The sequence below is a fragment of the Myotis davidii genome, unplaced genomic scaffold (genome assembly GCF_000327345.1).
Source record: "Myotis davidii unplaced genomic scaffold, ASM32734v1 scaffold1671, whole genome shotgun sequence".
Taxonomy (NCBI): Eukaryota; Metazoa; Chordata; class Mammalia; order Chiroptera; family Vespertilionidae; genus Myotis; species Myotis davidii.
The window spans coordinates 75,640-86,250 of NW_006285368.1; the positions used below are offsets into that span (position 1 = coordinate 75,640).

General features: G+C 40.3%; 1 protein-coding gene across 1 annotated transcript in view; it reads right to left on the reverse strand.

The window, feature by feature from the left end:
- The window catches only part of LOC102754588 (mitochondrial intermediate peptidase), a 92,099-nt gene that overhangs the window by 33,846 nt on the left and 47,642 nt on the right, over positions 1 to 10,611 (reverse strand). The window contains exons 3-4 of the mRNA XM_006756142.2: positions 3,271 to 3,392; positions 116 to 189 (exon numbers count right to left, since the gene is read on the reverse strand). Coding sequence (XP_006756205.2) covers positions 116 to 189; positions 3,271 to 3,392 — 196 coding nt within the window. The remainder of the gene's footprint in view (positions 1 to 115; positions 190 to 3,270; positions 3,393 to 10,611) is intronic.

Here is a 10,611-nt window from a genome sequence, read left to right on the forward strand (position 1 = left end):
ATTAGCCTTTTACTATATAGGATGGTCAAAAACATAACTAAATGTGCTAATACCAAAACACATAATCCGAAAAACTTAAAAAAAAAAAAAGGTTCCAGTCCTCATTTTGGTTTACCTTGCACCATGAGCATGGGCTCCCTGCCCCCACCGTGGGCCAGCATCTCCCTTCGGTACCGCTCCCCTGTCGACCTGGGGAGATAAGAGACTGTTACCCTCATGCACAGCTTACTCCACCCCATTCACAGGTGTCTTGAGTTTCTCAAAAGATGCCACACTGATATCATATTCAGAAAACCTGTCACCATGAGATAATTCAGCTCTTAATTTTCTTGCTTCTAAAAATTTAATTCCAATTTTTAAAATTATTCTAATGAGTAAAATCATATATTTATTGTAAAAGGCTAACTATATTTTTAACTACTTTGTAGCAAGCTATCTCTTCATAGAAAGGATTATTTCATATATGTATTTCAGAATAAGTAAGATTATATTCTCTTCATCATTTTTAGGATTAGTTTACAGTGAGATTTGAAATTATTTACGCCATTTTTTACTTTTATAAAAGAACTTGAGATGGCACCTAACAAAGAGAAAAATAACATTCTGAAATAAAAGTGAAGAAAAAACGCTGGCAGGAGAGAATTAATTACCCTGGGAGACCTTGGCTGAGGATAATAGCTAAGGGAACAGAAAACTGGCTCGGCAGTGTGTGGGTGACAAAGGCAAAGGCAAAGGCGAGAACAGCTCGTTTTCATCTGCAGATACTCTTGGTCAGCTGGATTCTATAAGGAATACTGTCTGTAACCCTAGAAGGTCAGGAAGAATTTTTATAGGCAGAAATTCTCCAAATTAATGGCACCTGGAGACAAGCTATTTAGTGCTATTTGTGTATTTTATGGAAGATGCACTTCTTTTAATGGAAATCACACACTATGATAACATAAAATAAATAAATTTTGATGGTTTCATTCCATTCTTTCTGTAGCATCTTTATGTATGGGCAATTTTGTGAACATGATTTCTAATCAGAATTTTTGACATCATTACCATATCAAAAATATGTTCATATCAAACACTAATTTGGGTTACATCCTGCAGTGAGAGCTAAGGCAAAGTGTGTCCCAAAGCAGGAAGTGTGGACAGAAGGCTGGGCCTTCTCAGGGAATAGGGACAGGTGAAAGGGCCCGATTCCAGCCTTGGGGGCTTGGAATTCCCTCCCAACCACTGTACTCTGCTCCCCTGGCCTGAGTCAAACTCCTGCCATAGGCCTCCAATTCTCTGCCTGCCTCAGCTCTGTCCTGCCTGGCTTCTTGATATCAGCTTCCAGCTTATAATTTTTCAAAAGTGGGATCAAAAAGGATCTTTGGACAGAGGTTAGAAATTTTCTAGTCCAATGAGTATTTTTACTAGCTTACTTTTACATGTCTATAAAACTATGGCAACTACATGTCCAGGCAAGAATGCATATATAAACAAGGTATAAATACTTGGAAATATATGTATTTAAGAGTATGTGGTTTTCTAGTAAAGTGTAGTTCCTTTCAAGAAGATAATATTTTGTCTATTTTATAGAAATCTCCAGTAAAGAAATGTAATCCCCCCAAATTGATTTATTGTGGTTAATTTTGGCTTTATATCCTTGGAAAATAATAAACTCTGAATAGCAGACCGAATGTCTGCAAATGCAAAAGACTGAACACAAAATAACATGTGGGTACCATGCTGTAAAACATTTAAAAATTCTATTACATCAGATTCAAAAGATTTGGAACTGAATGTGATTATTAACTGCTGAGAAAAGCCAAACCTATGTCAAACTGTATGAAAAGTTGAGGGGGTATGCAGGAAGCGGGGAAAGAGAAGGGACTAGGAATTAGCAGACCTAGATTATAATCTTACTCCACCCTGTTAACTACGAAGCCATGAACAAATAAATCTGTTCTCTCTGAACCTCAGTTTCCTTTTATAAAACCCACTGGCTGAGCCAAAGCTGCTGAGTGTAAAATAACATGCCACATGAAAACTCTAGGGCCTCTAGAAAGCTAAGATGTCATCCATCTTAAAAGTGTGAAAGCAGTCAAGAGAACAGTCATCCACAATGGCTGCCTGACATTTGGAGATGTACGTATTTATTTGTGTGGTTAGGAGATAAAATGCTTTCAATGACTATCAGACCTGATCATAATTAGTGGTTTGCTTTCAAAGGCAGCTCCTTCTAAGGACTCACGGAACCAGAACTTGACTTCCTGCTGTCAGAAGGAGGCCCAATTAGGGAGCAACAGGAGCTCTCCTATGCTTCTCCAACCAATAGGAGCCTTGTGATGACCCTCTCAGGCCCTGCTCTCCCTCCTCCCCAGCTCCCATATCCTTCCTCTGTTGTGGGGAAAGGGGTGGCATACTTGTGCCTAGATGAAATTTCCTGTGGGCTCATTAAAGCTCACCACATCCACTGGCTAATCTGATGAATTATGACCTGGGAGAGGCCAGAAGTCTCCACACAGATGTTCCCGTAGCCTTCTAGACAGAGCTGCAGGCTGTGTTGTCGGAATCACTGACTATCCCATGAGGACAACGATGAGGCAGGGCAGTGGAAAGCCATGTTGAGCAGGTACCCACACTGTCTGAGTGGCAGCAGGTGGAGCAGTCCCCACCAACCCCCCCCCCCGCCTTTTTTAAACTGTCACTGCCTTTAAAGGTGAAGGAAAAGTGCTCCGAAGTCAGGCAGAGGGTGAAGTTTCTAGAATAAACTGTATGCTAAGGTCAATAACCAAAGTTCCCAGTGGTGCTTCTCCCAAAAGAAGAAAATAACAAAGTGCTTTGTTAGGCAATAAAGAAATGAGGTGTTCCTCATGAGGGAAACTTTGGATGCTTGGCTGAAAATAAGGACACTTGTCAAACAGGAAGTACTGGGTGCAACAAGTACTGAAAACAGGTGAGGCTGGAAAACTAAGAATACCTACAGGAAAGGATGAAGACAAAGCAATCTGGGCCATTCTGTGCAAAGGCACAGAGCCCTCACATAAAGGGTCCCCATGGGCATGAGGGCAGAGCGCCAGGCTATTAGCAGCGGGTAAGATAAGAAAGTTTGGGACCAGGCTCTGTCTCTGAAAGGGTCTAAGAGAGGTTTGGACTGAGTGATGATACTGCCTCAGAAAGCTTCGTACTGTGTCCTGAGTGGCCGAGGATTCTCAGAGCCTGACTTTGGATGTAGTGAGGTGGGGGGATTACAGAAGTTAAGGGGAACATTTTATGCCATACTCCCCTTATTACCTGTTAAAAGGATCCTGTAGGAAACATTCCTTCCAAACCATGGAAGCTACTGCCCTGGACATCAGGTAAGAGTAATACTTGGCACCATAGCCCACGAGGTGACTGAATCGCAGCTGCCAGGCCTGCCAAAACAGAAACACAGCACCAGGAACAATGAAGTCTCTCTATTTGCAAATGTTATGTATGAGAACACAATGAAAGCACATATGGAAATCTGCAAATGTTTTCATTTAAATTTCACCCTAGAGGACCATGTCACTCACAATATTAATTTTTTTTCACATTTAATACAGTTTTGAGTTGGACTTTGTCTCCTCAAAATTCTTATGTTGAAGCCCTAACCCAGTGGTTCTCAGCCTTCTGGCCCTTTAAATACAATTCCTCATGTTGTGACCCAACCATAAAATTATTTTCGTTGCTACTTCATAACTGTAATGTTGCTACCGCTATGAATCATAATGTAAATATCTGATACGCAGGATGGTCTTAGGCGACCCCTGTGAAAGGGTCATTCGATCGCCAAAGGGATCGCAACCCATAGGTTGAGAACCGCTGCTAACCCCAGAACCTAAGAATGTGACTATATTTGGGGAAGGGGCCTTTAAAGTGCTGATTAAGTTAAAAGGAAACTGTTAGGGTGGGGCCTAATCCAATAGGACTATTGTCAGAAGGGGAGAGATACCAGGGAAGGATGCACACAGAGGAAAGACCACATGAGGACACAGCAAGGCGGATGCGGTCTGCAAGCCAAGGAGGGAGGCCTTGAGGAAACCAATCCTGACATCTAATTGTTTTGCATGTTTGTCACTGCTGGGATTCATCTCCGTGACAGAAATGTAGAGAGAACAGCCCCAATGTGGTGGCAGAGTGGTGATAATGGAGCAGGGCTGGACTTTGACACTGACTCCAGCCTGTCTGGAATGCCTGGTCAGCAGCGAAGAGGAAACTTCAGGTCTGGCACTGAGTGCATTCATTCTTTTTGAGGACAATGATGTAGTTATTAAAGAAAGGCCATGTGAGTTTTCATGCAAGAATGCTCTTCTCTGGAAAATTATTTTCCTATGAATACTGCTCTTTCTCTGTACCTAAAAGCTGAAAATACCTACATTCTGATTGGTTAGTAGGAGAAGGGTTCTCCAAGTGCAAATGCATAAACTACCATAGCATATGCATTCATGGTAACACTATTACAACAAAAGCTAGATTTACAAACACTATCCTTAAAATACATGTTTATGACTTTAAAATTTTTACTTTTCTGAAACAAACCTGACATGCAATAATCCACTTGTATTCCAATGTATGCTTTATCTGACATTCAAACTTTTAAAAAAATAAATTAAAGCCTAAGTTTTTTTAAACCAAGATAATCATTACATAATAAATCTTTTAACTCCCTAGAAAATAAAGTATAATTCTCACCACAAATTTATAAACTAGACAAGAAAATGCTACCTAAATTATTAAGGAGCAAATATTTACCGAACATAGATGGTTCCCTGATCACAGTGGTGTGGCAAATTTTAGAATATACTCCGAGTCTTACACCCATTTTAATGATGAAGTCATAGTGCTGATTTTCTCTAAGTGTGTCCCATACTTTTAGACAAGTATTTGCCTGGACTGGGCAAAGGGGCTGTTATAAAGGAAGGCATACCGGAATAGTCAGACTAATGGAGAACATGAGGGTACCAGGGAAGAGATAAATATCCTCATATCCACTACCCCCTTTTTACAAAAGAATATGATTAGAAGTAAGGTGGGCACCTTGCCAGTTGTGTCCTTGAAGGAAAGAGATGTGCCTCCTCCTCCTTGTCCTGCATCATATGGGGCCATCTGTGGAGGTGAGACCTTAGCAATGGGGGAGCAGAAAGTAGGAGTGTAGTCTCTGACTCCCTGTGGCCACAGTGCTGGGAGGTGTGCTCACATGGCAGCTGTTCTGGGTCTGTTACAGTAACCAGACCAGGATCCTCTCTAATTCGCCTCAGGCACAGGTGCCACCACCATGCAGCACCATGAAAATATGAAGATTGGTGGGGCTGAAGCCCTTGAGGTTCAACAGTGGCCTTGCCCTGGGCTCAGAGAATGTGACTGCACATTCTCTTGCCAACAAGTACCCTCAGGGAGCAGTGGAGAGCATGGGAAGATAGAGACAGGCTTTACACCCTGTTTGCATGCAAGTGGTAATTAAATTGAAGGCAAATAGCCAATGACCAGACCATCTATGGATCAGATTCTGTTATAACAAACTTTGAATGACTAAATTTTTAGTCCAAGGGTGGGGTCTCTTGGAATTCATTTGTCATCTATACACAGTTCTGTGTACTCTGTATTATTTAAAAAAGGGATCTATGTCAGTTTTTGTGTTATGCTGGAATCTTAATGTACCACTGGTGATCTTTTCCATATAAAGCCATAGGCATGTGATTGTATCTTCTGTAATGGAATATAACTGGCTGCTTTAACACGATACTCCACCAATACTGGGTCTCATGCTCTTAATGATATAAGTCTCTCTTAGGGTGAAAGCCCCAAGTCTGGTAGCACAGTTAAGGGGCTCTGTCTTTGAAACTTTTCCTTCTTGGTGATCTGCCAGGACAAGTTTGGCAGCCTTTGCTGTAGTGAGCTGAGTTTAATTTTGTTTAGATTTGAGCTGAGTAGTTTGTTTTCTCTTGAAAGCAGGCCTACTTCAATAATGGTATTTAATTTGAGCTAAGAAATTTCTAAGTTCCTTAGTTTCATCAACTAGTAACTGAGCTCCCACATAAACAGCAATAAAAGACCTTTCAGAAGTGTAGAAAGAGGCATCAGGATTTGTGCAATGCACAGTGTCCTGAACTGCCACAGCGTCTGTCTTACACTAATGTCCCCACTTGGATACAGATATTTTAACAAAGTGCACACCTCGCTGTATCTTGTTCTTTAATTATAGGTTTGATTCCCATACTACTTCAAGACATGCCGAATAAATTATACCTTTCATCAGTGGTTTGTAAGTTTATGACAGACTACTACCTACAATTTCACTGCTATTTGATCACAAATGGCTAAATTCCTGCTAATTCAACCTAATATTAATTTCTTGTTGCCATTTCACTCATTCATCAGGAAAAATTAAAGACAGAATTTCATTTTAAACTCTGAAATTATGTAATATAATTTAATCTTCTACCTTATTCCTTTTAAATTGAAGGTTTCTTCTTCCTAAAGGGCATTTATCAGGTGGACAAAAGGTTTAACTCCTTCAATGTGCAATGTGTGGATGTGATCTCAAAAACAAAGAATTCAAGCACTTTTGCAGTTTCTCTATTATTCTGTCTAGAGATGTAGATTTCCTAATCCTAACACTATTCCAAGACACAACTATTAAAAACTTCCCTGGAGTTAGATAATCTCCGTGACTCCATATAAAAGACAAAAACATGGAGCAGGAGAAACAATATGGTAGGAACTCCAAGGATAAGGTAACTTGTTTTAGAACTCAGACAGGTGAGGCCCTTGGATGATTCATATTTGCTACAGCCCTTTTCCATTCACATAACTTTCCTCCAGCCAAATCCCAGACAGAACCAGGAATGGAAAGGTAGCAAAGTGGATGGTTACTTGCCAGAGTTGTCCCCCGTATCTGTGGGTGATATGTTCCCAGTGGGTTCCTACTAGTAAAACTGGGAATAGTATCAAACCCTATATCTACTAAGTTTTTTTCCTATATAGTAGTAAACATACCTATGATAAAGTTTAATTTATAAATTAGGCAGAGAAACAGATTCACAACAAAAACTAATAATAAAATAGAACAATTACAATAATATAATCAAAGTTATGTGAATGGTGAATTATTAAATAAGATAGGCTTACTTGAACACAAGCATTGCTCAACAGTCAATCTTATAAGCAAGATGGCTGCTAAGTGATAAACGGGATGGTAGTGGACACACTGGACAAAGGGATGATTCATATCCTGGGTAGGACATAGTAGAATGGCAAGAGATTTCATCACGCTACTCAGAACAGTGCTGCACAATTTAAAACTTATGAATTGTTTATTTCTGGAATTTTCCATTTAATATTTTGGAATACAGTTGGCCACAGGTAACTAAAACTGCAGAAAGTGAATAAGTGTGGACTGCTGTATCTATTTCAGTTTTGAACATAGAAGAGCGATTAGTACAGAGTAAGCACTCATAACTACATGTTAAATGCTGAATGACGCAATAACCATTTCTTTTAACTCCCAATAACACATCCTTTCTTCGTTTCTAGCTACATGTATATAAATACATTTAGCTAAAATTTATTTTAGAACGATTTTATCAGCGGGACATTATAAATTGCATGAGAACATAAATGACACACATTGCTTCCTTGGTGTTTGTCATACTGAACTGAAAGTTCCTTAAGAGCAAGGACCACGATGTTCTGTGCATGTCTATACTCTGCACGGCACCTGGAACACAACAGAATTCAACAGCTGTCTGCTGAATGGATGGATGGACAGAATGATAGATTGCTGGAATGATGAATGTATGAACACTACAGGATTTTTTCAAAGAGATGCTCAATGTTTCTGAAAGACAGACTTTTGAGTGAGATAAGCTCACGAATAATATCCGTATCACAAATAGGAGACTACTAGTGAATCTCAGGGTGACTATTAATAGTTTTCTCAAAAGAATTCTTTGACTACATTAATTGATAGGTGATATAGGATTGGAGGCTAATTCTGGCACCAGATCTCCAGGTCTGGACTATGTACAGGATCTGTGTAGTGCTTCATAGTATGTGATTTCAATCTCCTTCAAGCTCATGGGCTAGCAGTACTGTACAAGCTTATAAAGGCCTTTTGTTCAATATGTACCTGTTATAATTAGAATTACTTAATGATAGAAAAAAAAAAGCAAATTCCTAAGGTAGTCTGTGTGGACGGACCATTTTGACTTTTCACATTCTCCATGTACAATACAGCTGATTGTGGAGTATCTCTTATGATATCAAATCTATGGCATCTAAAAGTGTTTAACAATGAACCACAATGTACAGTAGAAGCAGATACTCTCCTATCTGCCTCTGTTCATATTCTCTCTCTTAATATATTTATATAGGATGTTCCCCCCAAATGTATACACACATATTGAATAATTACAAAGGAAGTGCTTATTAAAATACATTTCATTTTCAAAATTGAGCTATCAGCTATAAAAGTGTGTATATATTTTTTTGGGACACCCTGTATTTATTCCATGAATTAATATAGACTAATATTTCTAACTTGGTTAAAACCCCTATTGATATTTTATTGAAACCCATGAAACAACAGTGACAAGCAGGAATTCTCAATTTTGAATTTAAAGTGGCTTTAGATATATCATAACTATTATGGTGGACATACTCTCAGGTGGTTTTTATGATCTTGTTTTCCTGTTCACACCTTGTGAAATCTCCTCTCCTTATCTTTGGGTAGGACCTGTGCCTTGCTTCTAACCATTTGAGTATGGCAAAGGTGATGGGATATTACTTCCATGATTAGTTATGCTATACATAATGTCTCTATCTGGCTAGCAGACTCACTCTAGGAACCTTTTTGATAGCCTGACGAAGCTAGCAGCCATGTTTAGAAAGCCTGCCTGGTAGAGACCTGGAGGTTGCTTCTGGGAGATAGGGGTGTCCTGAAGTTGATATCCAACAGAATATGGGGCCCTCAGTCCCACAACTTCAAAGCTATGAATTCTGCCAAAACCCTGAGTGAAGTAGTCAAGCCCTCAGATAAGAATATGGCCTGGCCAACACCTCGAATGCCTCCTGGGAACCACAAACAGTATGTAGCTAAGTGATCTCTGCTGATCCACATTGCTTTTATCTATTTAACAATATGAGAGTTGTGTTCAGAAATACTATTAAGAGAAATAAATCCCTGAAAATATAGGAGGGAATACCTATAGTTATAAAGTATACCTGGCGACTTCATGAAAATCTTATGAGAAAGATATTTTTATAAATATTTCATAAATATTTTAACAGCTTATATTTTACAAATAAACTAAAAAATGAGTAATTTGGTCAAGGCTAATGGCAGATTGTTAAGTAGCCCCTCCTCATTTCCCTCTTCTTCCTCTTAGAAACAGAATCACACTATTCCTCTACTAAATTTGAGCAAGACTTTTGATCATTCTGACAGATGTGGTCATCCAAATTTCCTTGAGGCTAATGGTGGTTATGCAACTATAGTTTTAAGCAGATGTGAATGGAGGTAATGTATCCTTCAAAAGAAAGCCTATCACCTTCCACATCCTCTTACCCCCTTCCTACTACCTTGAAACAGTGAAAACTGGAACCATCACGTTGAATCCTATATAATAAAGAGGTAATATGCACATTGACCATCACGCCCTTTTACATGGTGGCCACCCCCATGTGGTCACAAGATGGCCACTACAAGATGGCTGACAGGGGAGGGCAGTTGGGGGCAACCAGGCTGGCAGGGGAGGGCAGTTGGGGGTGACTGGGCCTGCAGGGGAGAGAGGGCAGTTTAGTGGGACCAGGCCAGCAGGGGAGGAAGGTTGGGGGCAATGGGGCCGGCAGGGGAGCAGTAAGGCGTCGATCAGGCTGACAGGGGAGTGGTTAGGAGCAATCAGACAGGCAGGCAGGCGAGTGGACAAATGGTTGGGAGCCAAGCAGTCCCAGATTGTGAGAGGGATGTCCAGCTGCTGGTTTAGGCCCAATTGCACAGGGATCAGACTGTCTAAACCGGCAGTCAGACATCCCCTGAGGGGTTAGTTCAAAGATAAAAGCCATATGCTGAGAAGCCACCAATCCAACAGCCCTATCTACTTACCTTTGTCTTTTTGGGCAGAAGGGAAAAAAAACTTAACTTAAGTAATTGTATTGTATTTTGAGGGTCTTTGTCAAAGCAAATTTCTGTGTACACCAACTAAAAATCACATGGATCTACACATAGGAAACAGGATTCAAATTCAGGCATCTTTCTAAATTCAAAGCCCATGCTTTCTTGCTACTCCATATTGCTACTCATATCCTAAAGTATCTAATTATGTGACCTACTGCTTTCTACAAATGTGAAAATTAAAATAATTTTTATTTCAAATTCTTGTACCCCCCCAAACATATTCCTCAGCTACATTTGTGTTTATATTTGACTAGAGGTTCGGTGCACAAAAATTTGTGCACTCGGGGGGGAGGGGGGTCCCTCAGCCCGGCCTGTGTCCTATCCCAGTCTGGGACCCCTCGGGAGATAACGACCTGCTGGCTTAGGCCTGCTCCCAGGTGGCAGAGGGCAGGCCCAATCCCTAGGTGCAGCCCCTGGTCGGGCTCAGAGCAGGGCCG